Consider the following 20,053-nt stretch of genomic DNA (forward strand, 5'->3'; position numbering starts at 1 on the left):
GATGTCTCTTATTCCAAAGAATTGTGACAATACAAATGCATAGAATTGGCCAAATAAAATTTATGGATGAATTGTTCTTTCCAAAAGACCAACAAATTTTCTCATGGGAATGGTATGCCATCTAAATGTAGGAATAACATTTTGGACTTTGCACTTTTCAAAAATATTTTTTAAATAAGATATAATTGCAATCAAAGGTTACTCAATGAGATAAAGGATTTAAATGGACAACACTTAATATTAACATTCACATCAATTGGTTGATGATGTAAGTACAATCTTGGATGTGTTATTGCCATGCTAAATAAACTTTCTTACAATCCCGTGGCACATGAATGACATGCAATATAGGGGATAATTCCTTGTATTGTATTAAAGTTAAATTGAAGGGTGAGTAACTATTCTAATCCAAAATGTGTTGAATCATTTCGTGACTAGAAAGTGGCAATGATTAAAGATGCATGGTCTATAGAGTTTAACTTCATCATAATACACAAGAACAAAGTGATCATGGTGAATGTTTTGGAGAAATGTCATAAATGAACCCCTTATTTGCTACAAGTTTCATAACCACATTATCCCAAACTTTTCTTATGTTTGCAAACTCTTTTATGGCTTCTACTACAATGTCTATATTGTGATTCCAATCTATTCCAAAGTATAGCAATGAGTTGAGGTTGTGATTTCAATAGTTTCTAGGTGTTGCTAACAAGCATTACTTGTTCAATTTGACACTTGTTTTATACTTTGTAAGATTCTAAATAGAGTACACCTCTTTTCTTTAGGTTAATATTTTTTAATAATTGTGAATATCCCCAAACTTATGATAGTTTTAAAATGACATCCATGATGAAATCAAAGATGCAATAAAATTATTGTAGATTTGGACATATTGAGACGCCTCAATGGGACAATAGGGCATAGTGCTAATACAATTCAAATGTTGATATGCCTTTTCTCCACCCTCAAATACTTGTAATGTGATAAGATCCAAAGTAAATTATTTAAGCTCCACATGATGGAATGTTGAGAATTTGCCTCATAAGCTTTTAGTAAGTTTGCAATAATTTTATCCTCAACCTTATTTGATGTTAATTTTTAACTTCAGTGTGTTAGATATTAAAATGTATTGAATGCAATATGAAGACTCATTAAGCAATAGTTTGTATTAGTGAAATACCCAAATCACCTCAAGAAAGTGACAAGAGTCTCATTTCCTTAGAATCATTGATATAAATATAAATTAGTGATACTTGTAGTCACAATGCGGCCCCCTCTTCTTGATAATGTATGGGACATCAGTAGATATAAATTAGTGATACTTGTAGTCACAACATCACCCCATCTTTTTGGTAATGTATGGGACATCAGTAGACATTATAGGTATAAAAAGTGAGTTTTTTCCACACACATTAAAATATGTTCTCTTCACATGAATAATTGCATGTGATGATGCATCATAGGATGTTGATCCAATGGACCTTGTAATATTGTTGTCCACAAAGTACTCAACATAGTTAAATGGATTTTGGTAATTTGTCCATTTTTTCAAGTAACGGATTCGGCAAGGTTTAGAACAATGAAAGGACGACTTGCACATCGTACTCGTGCAACTCGATCATTAGATGGGTGATGACTTTCATTCTGTTGGCCCTTGGTTCCATTGAAACTCCAACTAAATTGTAAAACCCTTTCTATGTTATGGCTCACAAAATTATTTGAGCCAATCAAAACAAACTCTCTCTCTAAATGACAACAATAGCTCTCAAATACTTGCGTAGTCACTTGTAGGCGAAAACCCAATGTGAATAGGAATTCTAGCTCTAACCTATTCATCTCTAGGGTTGTCACCCCACCCACCTTTGCATAGTACGCATTATTGTAATACCTGCCTCATACACTCAAATCATTAGAACCAAGTAATTAAGATGAAAACATTTGCTAGTATAATGGTTGGTAGTATAATATTAATAAAAAATATATAATAAATATATTATAATTTACCCATTTTATTGTCCACAAAGTTCAATTATGCAAGTATCAAAATATTCTAAAATATTCCTCAGAACATGTTCTACATCAACTCTATTTTTTATGCATTTCATGCATGCTCTAAATGTAGTAGATTTTACAAAAAACTAAGATGCACTATCATATATAGAAGCTACATATGCAACTTGCCATTTTATTATATTTTGATTATAATTATTAGAATTATATGTATAATAACATTTGATCTCATTATAAGACCTTAAAATAAATTTCACCAAAAGATATCTTGACGTGATACTAAGCAAAATAAGGCTAAATATAACCAAGACAATCTAAATTAGATCTCCATCAAAAAGCAAAATGAATTCTTGTAAAGGAAAGTAAAAGATGAATTTTAAGGTTTCCACACACATATGCACCTTATTTTTGAACTAGAAAACTTGCTTGACTTTTTATGTAATTGTTGTAAACCAAATATCTTACTAGATCTTTCCCATGATTGATACATGAAAGAATGGGCATGAAGTGATCTCCTAAAGCAAGAAATTGAATGAAGGATGAAAGAGGTATTATAAACTAAGAAAACAAATGAAGGATTGAAAGAACCTCATCAACATACATGTCTCACTATACTACTTAAATTAAAATCAATTTATGGTACTAAACCATGATGGATACCTTGGAAAGTAGTGTAGGAAAGGTCAAGGGAAAAGAGGTAAGCATTACTTAGATGTGATGGAAATAAGATTAAGATAGTGGCTGTATTAGGTTGGCACTCTCTTGTGGGGATATCCAAAAACCTTTTTGAGAACATCAAATTACTTTTATATCATGATTAAGCATTAGATCAAGTGCACATTGTAACTCAAAGGGGATCATGCAAACTCAATCATATAGAGTTGAGAAGAGGGTGATAGGAATTAAAAGTAGAATTTCTTTTTGCCATTTCCCAGTAATTAGCCTATTTAAAAGAGTAAGATGCAAATTAGTTTTGCCTTAACATTTATTATTTAGTAAATCAAGACTACCTTAAATAAAAAAGACCACAATAAACCTAGTATTAAGGAAATCAATCATGAAAATAAGTGTTAAATCAAAAGAAAATATGGTGAGAACCAAAAGAAAGGATTTGACCACAGACTAAAGATATAGAAACTAGATAGGCTAAGGAAGCCAATAACATATCTAGATAGATTTAAGGTGTCCAATGCTAAGAATAAGTATAAAGTAGTCATAAATCAATAACACATAGTTCAAGGGCCCTGGGTCTAGCAAATGAAAGAAGTGTGTTACCCATAATGACAGTGGTTAGGTGGCCATGTATCCATGAGAGGCTAGGAAAGTAAGTAGATGAAAAATAAAAGGGAAAGTAGAGGGAGAGATCTAAGGTGGACATGAAGGATAAAGCATGTTGAAGGAGGGAAGACTAAAAACATGATAGCCATGACTAGGTGGGAGAGAAGGAGAAGATAACACTTATGTTGAAAAACATTTGCCTTTAGAGATCTTGTTACTTTAGATTTGTATAAATCATTACCGGAATAGAGATCACTTGAGAGATCATCCTGTGCCTCCTAATGCTCGAGAATTTAAGGGTTTTCGGGTTGCACTGCTGTAAGTGGAGGCTATGGCAGTGCTTCATGTCATAAAAATTTGCCTCCACATGTAAAGGGGGCTATGCCAAAAGCTGACTTGCAAGTATTTACGACCAACAGTGTGGGCTGTTATAAACAGTTTTCAGCCATGAATAGGGCTGAAAGAAAGCATTTATGTCATGTGGAACGGGAGCTGAAGCAAGTTGATGTTTTGGCTGAAAATGAAGAAATTTTAGGACTACTTTATGGGCTGATTTATAATGATATATTGGCTGAAATACATGCAGCTGTTCATGCAGAAAATCAGGCTGGAAATCAGTCCATACAGGTATGCACATTGGATATTTATGACATAATTCAAGAATTTGCTGATCATAAAGCTTTTGGACAGCCAAACAGGGATGAGGCAAGAGTAGAAACGAAGTACAAGATAATTGACAAGAAGGTCAAGCCAGTGGCAACTCCATTACCTCCCGAAAGTGAGGGACTGGCTGAAAGGGCATCCAAACAACCAAGTCTTCGTGACCCCAAAGATATTGGTCGCCAATTTACAGTTGAAAGCTTACAGGAGCTAAAAATTGGTGAAGAATCTTTTCTCTTGCCAGCTGAAAAGCAAGCCTTTATGAAAATATTAAAGAAACATGGAAAAGCTTTTTCATTTTAGCCTCATGAAATTGGCTATGTGGATCCAAGTGTTGTGGCATCAATGGTGATTTTCATGGTCCCACACATCCCTTGGAATCTTAAACCAATTCCGGTACCAAGGGCTCATTTGCCTAAGTTATTGGAGCTTTTAAATGAAAAGATAAGGATGCGAATATTGAAGCCATCTTCAGCTTCGTATTCTAACCGATGGTTTACCGTGCCTAAGAATAATGGATCTTTGCGATTCATTCAAGATTTACAGCCTGTCAATAAAGTCACTATTAGAAATGTTGATTCGGGGCCAATTGTTGATGAATTTGCTGAGGCTTTTGCAGGTAGAGAAATTTATTCCGTGGGTGATTTATATTCAGGCTATGACCAATTTCAGCTTGCTTTGGAGAGCTGAGACATTACCACAATGAAGACGCCTCTTGGTTTAGTCCGCATGTGTACTCTACCTCAAGGAGCTACAAATTCAATGGCTCACATGATGAATGCCATGCATAAAGTATTGAGAGATTATATTCCCCAACTAACTCTTCCTTTCCTTAATGATGTACCGATCAAAGGATGTGAAATTCATGAGAAGAATGAAGAGCTCAATGAGCTTGGATGCCGCAAGTTTGTTTTCGATCATATTAATGATTGTGCTCAAATCTTGTCTAAACTGGAAGAAGTTCATCTTACTCTTTCAGGAGATAAATCTATTTTTGGAGTTGAAGAAGTTCTTGTGGTTGGGCATATGTGTGGCCCATATGGTCGAAAGCCTTCTCCAATCAAGATTGATGCTATCAGCAAAATGCGGGAAATATGCACAAATGTTTCGGAGATAAGAAGATTTCTTGGAGCGTGTGTTTTCTATCTTATTTGGATCCCACACTTCGCTCATGTTGCTGAAAATCTTTATCAACTGTTAAGAAAAGACCAAAGGTTTATGTGGGAAAAAGAGCATACTCAAGCTGTTTGAAAATTGAAGAAATTGTTGATTTCAACCCCCTCCTTGAATGTGTGGACCATATGATCGAAAGCCTTCTCCAATCAAGATTGATGCTATCAGCAAAATGTGATAAATATGCACAAATGTTTCGGAGGTAAGAAGATTTCTTGGAGCGTGTGTTTTCTATCTTATTTGGATCCCACACTTCGCTCATGTTGCTGAAAATCTTTATCAATTGTTAAGAAAAGGCCAAAGGTTTATGTGGGAAAAAGAGCATACTCAAGCTATTTGAAAGTTGAAGAAATTGCTTATTTCAGCCCCCTCCTTGAAGAGGGTTGATTACTCTAATGGACAGCCTATCATACTCACAGTAGACACAAGTCCTATTGGGATAGGTTGGACAGTCGGTCAAGATGATCTTGAGGGCAACAGATATGCAATCTGCTTTGGAGCGAAGGTTCTTAATGAACGTCAAAGAAGGTATGCTCAAATTAAAAGAGAACTTTGGGAGTTGTAACTGCATTGAAGTGTGATCGGGAGTACTTCATGGGCGCACATGTAGTAGTTGAAACATAATGTCTTCCACTCTTGGGCATGATTGCCAACTGTTCTACTCCCGACATAGCTATGCTAAGATGGATAGCCTATATTAAATCCTTAAATCTTGATTTGAAACATATTGCAGGAAGAGATAATCTAGTTGCTGATATGCTTTCGCATGCTAGATATAAAGATGAAGAAGAGATGATGGATGAGGAAGAAATAGAGTCTATATTTACTGAAAATGATGCTGTAATTGCAGGTTCAAATTTGAAAACAGTAAGTACAGCTGTTCTTAATGATGGTACAACTGTCATAAATGTAGGTACATCATTAATTATGGCAAGTATAGCAGGTATAGCTGCTGTAACAGAATTTACAACAGCAAAGAAAGAAGAAACAACCATGGAAGGACAGTGGGCAGCTGAAAGACAGCATGCTCAATGTTTTGTTTTAATTTGTTCTCATTTTAAGGAAGAATATTATGCAAATGATTGGCTAAAAATTGGCCAATTCTTGAGCACTATGACAAAGAAGGAAGTTGGACTAATGAAGAATTCAAGAGAATCAAGAGAAAGGCTTATGGCTTCTTTCTCAAAGATGGCTACCTTTGGAGACATGCGAAGAAGAAAGGAGGAGCGCCTGTTTGTGTCCTAGGAGACAAGAAGACTCAAAGACAGATCATGCAAGAATTTCATGAAATCCTATTGGCTGGCCATAGAGGCATATGGGGCACTTTTGCCAAAATAAAAGAGAAATTTTGGTGGCAAAACATGTATAAAGACAATGAGCATTTTTTTGAGACTTGTCATGTTTGTCAAATGTGCTCTATGGTTAAGATAGAGATGGGCTTCCGCCTACCTTTCCTTTATCTATTCATTACATATGGGTTATTGATTTAGTAACCATGCCTACAGGAATTTGGAACATGAGATATCTAGTGCTTGTTAGGGAAGATCTCACAAATCAGGTGGAAGGAAAAGCCTTGACAACAAAGTCCACTCAAGCTGTTTGTAGATTTTTACTTGAAGAAGTGTTTTGAAGGTATGGCTGTGTTGCCAAAGTAACTGATGATAGAGGAGAATTGGATGCCGATGAGGCTTGGCATTTCTTTGCTCAATTGGGAATCAAGCTATCTCTTACATCAGCCTACAATCCTGAAGGCAATGGTAAGAGTGAAAGAGGTCATCAACCGATTCTCAAAGCTTTGGCAAAGTCTTGCAGAGGGAAGATGAGAGAATGGCCTAAAATGATTCCATTCGCGTTATGAGTTGATAGAACTACCCATAGTGCAGTAACAGGTTATATGCCGGTTGAACTAATATATGGGCAGCCACCTATTATGCCTATTAAGGAGTCTATTATCACATGGAGTATCTTGCCTTGGGATGAAAGGCAGCTTGAAAGAATAAGGCAGCTTGAAAGAAGGCCAGAGGATGTCAAGTCAGCCATTGAAAGGCTGAAGGTAGCAAGGTTGAAGAATAAGAAGAGGTTTGACAAGTGTCATCGACTCCTTCCAAGAGCCAAGAGAATGATTGGGTACTTGTCTATGACAATAGCCTGGACAATCAGTATAGTGCTCATAAGAAGCTAGCCAAGTGATGGTTTGGACCATATGTGGTGAAGGTGGTACATGATAATGCTACTTACACTTTGGCTGAAATGGATGGGACCATGGTCAAGATACCAATAGCCGGTAAACGTATCAAGATCTTCAAATGAAGAGAGTCTTCTACTTATGAGCTTGATGACTTGGATGTGAGCCATCTACTTGAAGACAAGGAAGAAGAAGAAGACTTAGAGGATGAAGATGAAGACATGTCAGAAGAAGAGCCTCCTTAACATGCAATTTTATGAAATGGCACATGCCGGAGGATGTGCAGGTTAGGAGGGGGTGAATGTCAAAGAGTTTTCTATTCATGATATAAATCATGAAGTTCTTATGTTTGCAGAAGAACTTCATTAGGATTCACATGAGAAACTTTCATACATAATTCAGTCATTATTTCCCAACATTTGACTTAGATATCATTTAATCTCATAAGTTCCTTTGTAACTTGACATGCAATTTTCAGTTTGTATCATGTAAATTGACAAAAATTAAGTCTATGGCGACCCTCAACTTGATCAACAGCAGGTAATTGACAGTCTACAGGTTATGTCACATTGGTTCATGAGGAGTATTTGCTTGGAAATTAAGAAAAGTGCCCAAAAGTCCACTTGGTTTGTATAGAACCTGAAATTATGGACTTGTGTGACTTGTAAGTGATCTATATGGTCAACTTTTGTGTGAAAGCTAAAGAGAAGAGCAGCCCGCATTTTTCGGCACAATTTTCAAGCCTGCATACCTGTGGCAGATGGAGGGAGAGCTGAAGGCTATGGTGCATGCTCCAAAGCATGCAAACTCAGAGCAAATTGAAGAAAGAGAGGAGATACAAACAAAGAAGGTGAGAGTCTTTCTTGGCCATCCATTTGGTATTACGAAAATGAGTGGTATGACAGTCCATAAAAGGGAAAAACAGAGATAAAGTATTTAGCCTGCTCTTATGTACATCTTCTTCCATTGTCTTACCGTATTCATGGTCCATTGAAGCCCCTCTTGTGCCCAAGTACTTGAGTGACTTTGGGGCAAGTAAAGGGGAGATTTTGGAGGTGTATGGGGCTGTTTTGGACTGCTAAAACCTATCATCAACAGGGCAGCCCATTGTTCTTGTCTTCTTGAAGGGAAAACAAGTGATCTATGTGGTTGCAAGTGATGGTATTGACCTCTAAACATCAGGGATTCATTTGAGAGTGATTAGAGAGGCTTATTCTTGAGATTATGTGCATTTTTGGAGCTTGTTTATGGGCTGGAAGTTACTGTTATAAAACAGGGCTGAAGTGAATTAAAAGCTTTGTCAGTGCATTTCAAGAGTTTTTGGTCTATGTCATCTTGGAAATAGTGGATTCTACCACTCAAATACTTGTATCTTGGAGTTGTTGTTCATTGGCATTCATGAAATTGAAACCGTTTGGGCTTGTATTTGAAATATATATTTGGATTAAATCGGAGATAAAATCTCTATATGTATTGGTCTATTAACCTCATACGCATTTGATGTAATCAAGTCAAAGTCTTTAATTCCATTCATGTATGCTAAGTATATGAAAAAGCTTGAGGTCTTATTTTCCAACTGAATCATCTCTAAAACCCAAGACTTATCAAACCCCATTCTTTTCTCCCTCTCCTAACCTTGAATCCCTCACTTCTCTTCTACTCTAAACCTCGGTGGTAGACCTTCGAACCCCAACACGACGACAGTGGTGAACCTGATGTGAAGGTTGGCTGCAGAAGAGAAAGTACAATGGGAGAATCATCAAGTTCGGGAGGAGATGCCTTGCAGCAGTTGGTTCGTCTGATCCAAGAGAGCTAACAACAACAATTGCAATTTCAGCAGCAGATGCAACTGCAGCAACAACGGAGACAAGATGAAGAGCGGAATGATGCCGTTGCCATTAAAGCTTTGGAAGCAGTTGGGCAGGAGCTCAAGCAATTTAATGGGCAAAATGTGTCCTCTTTTATCCGCCTCTATACTAACAAGATGGTCTTCTTTGGAGTTCCTTATCATGCTTGGAGCCGATACTTTGCCCGTTTGGCCGTGCATGGCCTCCAAGATCGGATTCATGGTCTTTTTCAAAAAGATGTGGGATGGTCTGCATTCAAGAAGGCTCTTTGAGAAGAATTCTTTCTTGAAGATTCTGGCCTCATGACGAAGAAAATCTTCACTAAATGGATTGAAAGGCCCAATAAGGGACTAACTGCCATTGCTCTTCACCGCGAATTTGAAAGCAAATTTGCTCAGCTAGATCCTGATGATCAGCAGAGTATGGAGAGCCAGAAGATTGAATTGTTTCTGAAGGCTGCGGATCCTTTTCTTCAAGAGGAGCTAATTGATTGGCTTGAAGATCCTGACTCTGAGACGAGATTGAAGACTACTTAGGGCGATGTCACTGAAGCAATTGATATGATTGCTCGGAGAGAGCGGATGCGCCTAAGGTGGGGGTCTACCTCTGCACCATCTGAGTCCATAAAAGAGCATGTTCCTGTATCTCGACCTCTTATCTCTATGGCCGAGCAACCAAGAAATCCTGTTGTTCCACCTCCAAAGAAGGATGTTATGGGTGAGCTAATCAAGAGCATGCGGGATCTCCATCTTAATCTAACGGAGATTAATTCCAAGGTGGAAAGGCTTGATGTGAAAGTTATGAGTTTAGAGTGCGCACTCGTAATAAATTAAGGTTAGGATTGAGTTCTAACCAATTTATTTATTTTGTAGGTGAAGACAGCTAGGTATTCACTTTTGTTGGTTTAATTGTATTATTTTTCTAACAATTGTGAATGCTTCAGTTGATGTGTAGAGCAAGCAACGGTGGCATTGGGAAGCATTGGAGGATAGCATGTATTCAAATTATTATCAAATTTTGATGGGCGCGCATCTTAGGCATATTGGCGCCAATATTTTGATGCGCTTATTTATTAAAGCACTTGATATTTATTTATTATTTTTGTATGCACATGGGCGCACGATTTAAATATTTGTATTGGACATTGTATTTGGGTACCGCCTGATTCCTTGGGTGCCCAATAGCTTTAATTCTTTAGTGGCACAAAAGCAAACACAAAAGCTAAAGCGTGCTAATTATAAATTGGGGTATTTTTTTGAGCTTGAAGATGAATAATATATAAAATACATGCTTTGTGGAGCGCTCACACAAGGCATGGGGGGGAATTGTACCCAATTAGTCTCTTGCTTCATGTCGTGCAAGCTTTCTTCCTTGTTTTTTTGTGCAAAAGTAGAGTTCTTTTGTTCTTGGGGACCTTCCGATGCTCACTATGCACGCATACGGCGTCCAATCTATGCACCACATTCCATGAAGCTGAGGCGCAAAAATTAGTCTTTTGGAAGGATGGTAAAATTCATGTGATCGAAACTGGGCTTCCTCTTGAGCCAAATTTCGGTAACGGTGGCATGAAGAAAAGACTAGAGGATTTGGCAACAAGAACAACCTATATAGTTGTTGATGCAGCTATCTATGGGATGCAAATTGAGCCAACTAATGAAATTGTTAAAGCATGTAAAGCTGATGCAAAATCTAAAGTGTGGATGTAGGCCTTAGATTGCATGGAGTGAGGCAAGGCATCCAAAGATGATTTAACTACTTCCAATCAATGCATCCGAGGAAGAACTGGATGGACCGAGCCGGTTGATTCATTTTCAGCTTTCACTCGGTTGGCTGAAATCAATAATCAAGAAGCTATGGTAGAAGAAAAGAGAAGAAGAGATGAAGCTGTTGCCAGTTCCTCCTCTTCGGGGCAACCCAAACGTGTGATAAGAAGTAATCCGGATCAGCAGAAGGCTGTTGAAAATCCACCATCACTGCCAGAGCATGATATGGAAAATGCCCCACAAGCAAAGAAGACGGAAGGAAAGAGAAAAAGTAAACATCCCGGCTACAAGCTGCAGTTTGACATAGAGACTACGATGGATCTCAAGCGGATCCTAGAAGAAAGAATTCTTGGAAGCAAAATTGAATTTACATTGGATGAAATTCTGGAAATTGCAAAACAAGGATTTCATGATGTAATAATTGATATAATTAAATAGAAAAGACAATATGTTGGTGAAGAAACTGAAGAATATGTGCATGCTTTTTTGCAAGCTCTTCATGTGTATTTGCAGGATGAAGAGAAGTTGAATACTCAAGGGATTCGATTGGAGGCAATCAAAGAATTGATTGCAGCCATAGAAGCCAAAGATAAAGACATCTATGAAGCAGAAATTGAAGAAGCTATTGCAAAGAATGTTATGGTGGGGTCTTCTCAATCCAAAGAGCAGCCCATACATAAGAAAGAAGCTCGTCTTCACAGTCTCTACAAATGGTGAAGAAGGATGCAAGTCAAGTAGAGGCATAAAGTGCCATTAATATTTTGGAAGGACTGCATTACACAATTTCTGATTCATGATAGACTACACACTTTGTGGAAAGCACCTCAAAATAGAGAAAAAGCCAACAAAACATAGTGATTAAGGATAGTCCCATGTTGGGGCTCAATTAGAGCTTCATGAAGTGATCTAGCATTGGGCCTAGATATTTTTAAAGGGATGAAAGTTGAGGAATGTGCCAATTGAGACTGACTTTACTTGCAAAACTTCAAGTAAGTCAATTTATTCCATGGCATGGCCCTACCCTCAATGTGATGCCTAGACTTTTGAGAACATGGCAAGTAAGAGCAACCGCACACACATAGTAAGTTTTGGATGTCTCTTGTTTTGGAAAAACTCATGACAATTTTTGTGATTTCCATATGGGAACTCGAACATCCTAAGCAATGATGCACTTTTGCATGAGGGATTCACAGTGGAAGTGGCCCATGAATCCACATTGCTTTCCTATCTCGAATGCCTCTTTTTATAGAAGTTTAAATGCATTAAAAAACTCATTTTTTGCATATGGGATTCAAGCAAGGAATAATTCTAAAGCTTCCTATGATGTTTAGTAAGGAGGTGAAAGATTAGGCAAAACATTGTATTCACTTGATTTTTAGCATGTTCGCACACTTGATGTGCAAATACTGTAATGTACTAACACCAATGTTAACACTTTACTTTCAAAAGCTTCAACTAAATCTAGAAAGACTTGAGCATGGCACCACCCTAAGATATTAAGAGGTGCCGACACCCTAACATATGGGCATAAATGTTAACAGTTTTCTTTCGAACACTTGCACCACCCCATTAAACATGTTGAGAGGTGCCACTGACATATATTTGAGGCACTAATGGATTAACACCAATGTTAGCACGTTACGTTGAAAACCTTCCAAAAAATGTACAAAGACTCGCTCATGATACCACCCTAGCTACCCTAATAATGTAAGATTAGAGAGTACGTGGGGTGTTGAGAGGAGGAAGAGAAGCCTTACGTGTCGTCGAGGAATTTGGCGGCGACCATGATGCTGGTGATGAGGAGGCGGTGGATGTTGAGGGAGGTGACGGGGAGGCCGGGCTGGCGGTGGATGAAGCGATCCAGGTAGACATAGGCGAGGGCGAAGCAGGCCGGGCTGCAGTGCGCGTACTTGTGGATCCTCTCCAGGTACCTCCCCACGCTTATCGACGGCGCCCTCAGCCCGTGGAACACCGTCAGCTGATGAGGTGGCGCCCCCCCATTGGCCGCCGCCGCCGCGGCGCCCTGATCCACCACGTACCTGTCGTTCTTCGCCACCATCCTCTCCACGCACGCCGCCACCACATACAGCACCCTCGGCCTGCTCCTCCTCGTCCCGCCCTCCTCCTCCAACCCCCCGCCGCCGCGTGGTGGCGAGGTTTGACCCCCTGCATCCTCCTCGCCGTCAATATCATTATATTCGGTCAACCCCAGGCTCGCATACACCTTGCTGTTGATCATGGAGTCCTTCTTCTTCTTCTTCGGTTCCTCCCGCTGCTGCTGCCATTGCTGCTCCTTTGCCGATAGCCAAGTCCTTGCAGCTGCCCTTTCCATGTTTTGCCGCGAGGATTCTGGATCCGAAGAGGAGTTAAAACCTTTAGATGAGGCCTCAATCACCTCTCTCTCTCTCTCTCTCTCTCTCTCTCTCTCTCTCTCTCTGGGTCAAGGCACGGTGCCTGCGCTGCCTTGCACAGAGACAGAATTCCTCTGAGGAAGGTTGATCCCAGCGGCAAGGACGTACTACATTGGTGCAGACGAAGTCCTTGCTTCTCTTGGGATACAATCAATGTAGAAGATGAAGCCCATGCATTAATGAATATGAGAGAGAGAGAGAGAGAGAGAGAGAGGAACGTGCAGTTTACCTCTAACTCGATGATTAAAATATGCAGTTCTATACAGGCATTCTAAAGTGGTCAAGTAGTTTGAACGAGGGACTTCCTCGTATCGAGAGAGAGAGACAGACAGACAGACAGAGAGAGAAATTAAAATCAAGAGCTTAAATGGGTGACGAAGGGATATAATTTCTCCGGTGTCCATTTACGTGCAAGGAGGCGCTCAGGTCGTGAGAGGCAAGCGAACGTGCAGCCAACGAAGAACAAGGTGTTTCTTATGCCCGCGAATGAGGAAGAGAGTTGCCCTCCATGAAGTATTAAGGCTAGTTTCACATCAGTCCGGTGGAAAAGGCCAACAAATTTGCCCAAGTCACCTTTGTCATGCAAATACCGAAATGCTTTTACCATATAGAGGCGACATTATTACCAAACTTCAAAGCTCTTATGCAATTAGCCCATGAAATCTAGGTGGCATCCTTCATGATCTAATGATGTGTTCTTTACTTGTTTAGCCCCATTACAATTTTTCAATCCTTGAGGTGTGGTAGGGTAAAACGAATTTAAGAGCTAGAGGTTATGTCTTCATGGGATAAGTGAAGTTGTTTCAAAAGCCAAGTGACATCAAATAACATCAAATTTTTTAATTAAAAGTGAAAGAAGACTATCACAAAAATAGTGACCAAGTAAAAAAAGAACAATCTAGCTATGCATTGTATCTCCTATGCGTGCGTGCGTGCGTGCGTGCGTGTGTGTGTGTGTTGGGGGGGGGGGGGGGCCTCACTAATAAATGTGTAATTCTATCATGGAAGTTCAACAAAAGGTTTTTTAAAATCCTATTTTTAAACTTTTTTTTACAAACAGAAGTGGACCACTTAATGGGGATATATATTCATATTCTCCCATGCAATTTAGGTATGCATTGTATCCCCCGTGTGTGCATGTGTGTTTTGGGAGGGGGAGTAGTTTGAGGGGGTCACTAATAAATATGTAAGTTTATTATGTAAGTTCAACAAAGGAATTGTTTTGTCCATGATAAATTAGTGGAGGGAAGTGGGGTTCAATATACGTAAATCTTTACTATCTTGTGCTTTCAATACCTAATTAAAAAACCTCTATTTTATAAATTATCCACAAATAAAACACACCCTTTGGTGCGTACATCGGATGTTGTATGTGCGCATAGTGAATGTCGGAAGGTCCCCAAGAACAAAGAACTCTACAAAACCTTCATAAAAGTAAAAAGAAAGTTTGCACGACATGAGATAAAAAATAAATTGGGTGCAATCTCCCCCCATGCCTTATGTGAGCAATTCACAAGGCATGTATTTATAGATTTATTTATCTCCAAGCTCAATAATAGCCAACTTTACAAATAGCATGCTTCTAGTTTTTGTGTTTACTTTTGCCCAATTATAAAGTAAAGCGTTTGGGTATCCAAAAGTCGGATTGTGCCCAAATACAATGTCAAATAATGAAATATTAAACAAAGCGTCTATGCGCATACAAAATAATAAATATTTTGTCAAGTGTTTTAGTGAATAAGCGTGCTTAAATAAATATTGGCACCACGCTTTTAGTGATAAGGCGTGTGCCCATAAAAAATAGTAAATCTTCTAGGCATTTTGAATTCACGCCATCGCCCGGTACTACCCAACGCCATTACTGCTCTACAGATCAACTGAAGCATTCACAATTGTTAGAAAATAATAAGATAAAACCCAACAAAAGTGAATACCTAGTAGTCTTCACCTACAAATAATTAAATAGGTTGGAACTTTGTCCTAACCTTAATTTAATTTGAGCGTGCACTCCAAACTCATAAATGTCCATTAATTTGATATGTATTTTACAAAATCACCCATGTGCACATTAAATTAATATGATGCTCGAAAATGACAGGCGCCCCCATCAACTTCTCACACAAGGAATCCACCTTGTGTACAAGCCCTGGCAAATAAATATAGTTTTACGGAATCCACTGAAAAACCTCACGGAATCTACCGTGGAATATCTCATGGAATCCAATGTGGAATATGCCTCTTGGCATCAGGGCGGTGTACCAACCGCATCTGCAACTAACAAGTCGGTGACATAAATGCACAACGGTCACCCTGGCATATCACGAGTGGAGCTCGAAATCTCAACAGGGCGTCCATCCATTGGGCATCTTCAATAAGATGATTTTTAAATTTAACCAAATATCTAGAATATCTACGGCCAGTTCTAGTGGTCATAAATTCAATGTCTAGAATAGTTTCAAGTTAAAGTATTTCAGTTTCTTCTTCTAACAAAGGAAGGTTTTCATAAACAGGGTGGACAGGTAATTGGCCTTTAAAAGGTTGTAGCAAACTGATATGAAAAGTATTATGGATCTTCCAATGTTGGGGTAGTTCTAATTTAAATGCATTGTCATTGATCTTGTGAATTATTTTGAAAGCTCCATAAAACCTAGATGCTAGTTTAACAACTGGGTGTTTCTCAACACTTTGCAATCTTCTATTTTCAATGTGTAACCATATATAATCACCAACATTGAAACTCATGGCTTTTCTTTTCTTATTAGCTTGTTTAGTGTATGATTGCTAGGCTTTCGCAATCATATCTTTAACTTGAGCAAAAATAGTAGCATGCATATTGGCAATATCGTCAACAGCTTTAACTTTATTTGACAATGATGTAACAGGTGCATGCAATCTATGTTCATAAATGATTTTAAAAGGTGCTTTTTGAGTAGCTGTGTGTGGTGTATTATTGTATGCAAATTGAAGTAGGTGCAAATGTGTATCCCATGTTTGTGGTTTTAAAATTGTGTATATACGCAAAAGATCTAGAATTGTACTATTAGTAGCTTTTGTTTGCCCATTGGTTTCAAGATGGAATGCAGATGAGAAATCAATCTTAGTAGCCAAATTAGCAAACCAAGTAGTCAAAAAATTATTGTAAAATCTAGAATCACCATCATAAATAATAACTTTTGGCAAACCATGCTTAGTGCCTTAGGGCCAAAAACGCTTCAAAAATGGCACTTGTAAGAAAGTGATTAAGTTGCTAATTAGTTGAGGTTTAGGAAGAATAAAACCTCTAAATTTGGTTGTCCAGATGTGATTAATGAGAGAATATTTGGTTCATTGAAGAGGTCGGTCATTAATTGCCCTCATCTTTTAATCTAGGTCAGGGGTCACCTTTTCGGCCGTTTATTGTCTTAGAACTCAAGAGATTTTGTATTTTCGAGATTTTCGTACGAACTTCGCATTTGTTTGCTCCCGTGTTTTCTTTCTACACACTATTATCTTTTACCATTCCTTTTGTTGCACTTGCTTCCTATCACTGTGAGATTCTTGCTCGGTTCATTTGCTAGAATGTCTAGCAATACTACTTCAAATAACACAGGCGCAAGCACACGTAAATACAAGCTATCTATTCAGCTAGATCCGACTTACACATCTTGGAGAAGTATACATCATCGAGTATTGATAGATGAGATTGAAGCCAACAGGTTGCGAACAAAAGGAATGAAGCATATAGATTTGTGGGTGGATGGAAATATCTATCCCAGGGATCCTTCTACAAGTAAACCACCTCCTTTTTTGAATGTCCATGACTATATAAGATATGCTAGAGAAGGTTACAATGGAATGCTTGGCTACTGTATGAGGTTATACTCTGCATCTTACACATATATAGCTCACATGCACGAAATGAAAAAAGCATTAGAAACTACACAAACAAATATTTTAGAGTTGACAAGTCAGATTGATATTTTGAAAAATGTTAACAAGTCATTGCAGGATAAGCTAACACGCTTGAGAGAAACTCCAGTAGGATTTAGAGAGAGGAAGAGACCATAAAAAAATATAACCAGCTTGTGTGAGAGAGCAAAGAAAAGGAGACTAAATCTTACAAAGAAATATGTCTCTAACATACTAGGCATAAATATCCGAGAGAATGAGGAAAGAATCAAACTTTTGAAGGAAACCATGAATAAGAAAGATATTTTGAGGATTCTTAAGTCACCAAAAAATGTGGATTTGAGAGGTCCAACTCTCAGAGAGTTAGTGAAGGATTTAAAAGACACAGTGAAAGCAAATGAAACCGTAGAGACATGTGATACTGTGGGTATAAGTCGAAAAGGTTATCGTGCTATCTCTGGATTATGGTTTAAAAATCCTAAACGCAATAGGGTAACTATATTTGGATTGCCCCGAGCCCTTGTAGTTTCGACTGCAAGAATTTCCATGAATCGCAAGATTCCACATGTTTTTGGAGATTACATTCACATCGAAAGGTCTATGTCCTATGAAAAACAAAAAAAACAGGCAATTTTTTATTACAATGAGTTTAACAATATATGGGTTGATCTAAAAAAGGTGCAAATTGCAATGGTTCACATGTATAAAATCACAGTAGAAGAAAGTTATGGTGTTCTAAAGTTTGCCTTGAAGTTGGATGAAGCACAGATTCAAAAGGGACAGAAGATGAAAAGAATTAGCATTTGCCTCATGAACATGGCATTGGACCATGGCAATGGTGAGGGCCAAGCTCCATTGCATAAGATCCAATCCGAGATGGAGATTTGGTGGATTGGTGCAGCCCAGGTACCAATTGAAAATCATCAAACGTTGAAATGGTTGTTCAACCATACAGGTATTCCAAATATCATTAAGTCTCAAAGTGAAGGGGAAATGTTGGTAGTTGATGGGGTTGGTAAATTTAATGTGAAATGGCATATGAGTGCTGATTTGAAAACTATCAAATGTATGCTTGGAATATGTAATGGTGCAAATGCAAAATATCCTTGCATTTATTGCATGGAAAGTATTGGATCCAAAGATTGGAGTAGTTTGCGACCAGTAAGAAGAGCCGCAAATAGAGACTCTATAGATTTGAGTAAATTTAAAAGCATAGAAGACATCTGGGATCCCATTCTTTCCATCTCTCTTAAGAATGTTCATATTTGTACTTTGCATGCTGAGATTAGAATAATCGATAAGCTTCTCAGGTTGCATCTTGACTACGCATATTCCATTAAGCCATTATCTTTATCAGATGAGTGTATTGATAAATGCGAGGCATTGCTATCGAAAATGGGATTTCATGGGGGCCAAGTTCACTTGAGAAAGGATCCAATACTTTCAGGAAAAACAAGAGATATCTTGGCCAATGTCTCTATGGGAGGCTCAAAAGCTAGACGATTCTTAGGAAACCATTCAGGAAGGCAGGTGAATGCGGCTTGGGAGTGTTGGAGAGAGCTATGTGAGATCACAACAAATGTTGCAAGCATGCCGAGGCTTGTGTTTCTTAGAATGGAGGTCTGGATACACCTTGATGTTTTTCTGAAACTCCTCAGGCAACATAAGACAACATATACATATGCGGAAGAGTTCAAAAGATCAATCACAAAGCTTGTTCAGGCGATAAAAGAGGCATGGGGAGAAAAAGATATCACTTTTTATCTGGTAAAGTAATAATTATTTAATATGGGCTTATTTTTATAGGTTTTTCAATTGGTATAAAATTAGTGTTACTTTGTATTGCAGCATATTCTTCATATTCACGGACCTTGCTTTGTGGAGGAGCATGGCCCCTTAGCAACTTATAGTAACCAAGGCATGGAAAAATCCCACTATCAAGCACGCACAAGTTATTTTCGAAGCACAAGGCATGGGGGAGGAGTTACAAAAAGCAATGCTTTGGAGGAGCTATTCAACTGGTTTTTTCGACGACAACTTCAAAGAATGCAGATAAAAGACGGCAATGACACATGAGCAATCACACTTTTATATATAAGAAAGAATATATATAAAGCTAGTTTTCCAAAACTCTCACATTCTCTTCCTCCTCAGGAATCTTTCCTCTATAACGTAGAATTTTTTTTCTCTTGTAGCAAGCTATAGATTTTACATCAGTTCGGTCTGCAGCTAAGGCGTAGGATGAAAACGCCAAAAAGTATCCTACTCTAGAAGCAGAGTAACCTGGACCGTAGCCAAAAATCCTAATTGCTGCAGTCTTTTCCAAAAACATTACTTTGTGGGCATTATATTGTAATCCTGAGAAACCTAGAATCCTTGTAAGAGCTTTAATACAAAGTATGGGCCATGCTGCATCCTCTGAGAAACTACTATGAAGTACAAAAAAGGAATCAGGGTCAATCCTAGCCAAGTAGTGGCCGAGTGCAATGTCTTTGAATGTGTTACTAGCAGCTCTCGATCCTTTGCCACGCCCCAAGAAGTTATCTGTATCAGCAATCTCCAACTGCAAATAAAACCCATATTGAATGAGCATGAAATGTAAACCTACCAATGTGTAAAAGCAAATTCAAAATTATCTTACCATTTGATTTTCATCGTCCTCCAATTTAAATGGATTCCATAAATTAATTGATGATGCTATCTCATTGGTGTTAGTCAATTCTTTAACATATTCAGACTCCTCTCTTCCAAAATTGGAAATCTCGAGTTCGCTTTGAATGCGATCGAAGTCCTCATCAGTAATACTCAACTCTTTCTCAGCTTCTTTGGCCTTTTCAA

The 20,053-nt window shown here is 38.3% G+C and overlaps 1 protein-coding gene across 1 annotated transcript; it reads right to left on the bottom strand.

Annotated features, from left to right (window-relative positions):
• Positions 1 to 1,278: 1,278 nt before the first annotated feature.
• Positions 1,279 to 13,483, bottom strand: LOC148042067 (cyclin-U1-1-like). The gene is made up of 2 exons (XM_087689129.1): positions 12,674 to 13,483; positions 1,279 to 1,888 (listed from the first exon to the last, which is right to left on the bottom strand). Exons 1-2 carry the CDS (start codon positions 13,246 to 13,248, stop codon positions 1,549 to 1,551), a joined length of 915 nt encoding a protein of 304 aa, XP_087545255.1. The 5' UTR covers positions 13,249 to 13,483; the 3' UTR covers positions 1,279 to 1,548.
• Between the last annotated feature and the right edge of the window lie 6,570 nt (positions 13,484 to 20,053).

This window comes from Lygodium microphyllum, chromosome 1 (genome assembly GCF_053477565.2).
Source record: "Lygodium microphyllum isolate KBCC chromosome 1, Lygodium_microphyllum_v1.1.10, whole genome shotgun sequence".
NCBI classification, from domain to species: domain Eukaryota; kingdom Viridiplantae; phylum Streptophyta; class Polypodiopsida; order Schizaeales; family Lygodiaceae; genus Lygodium; species Lygodium microphyllum.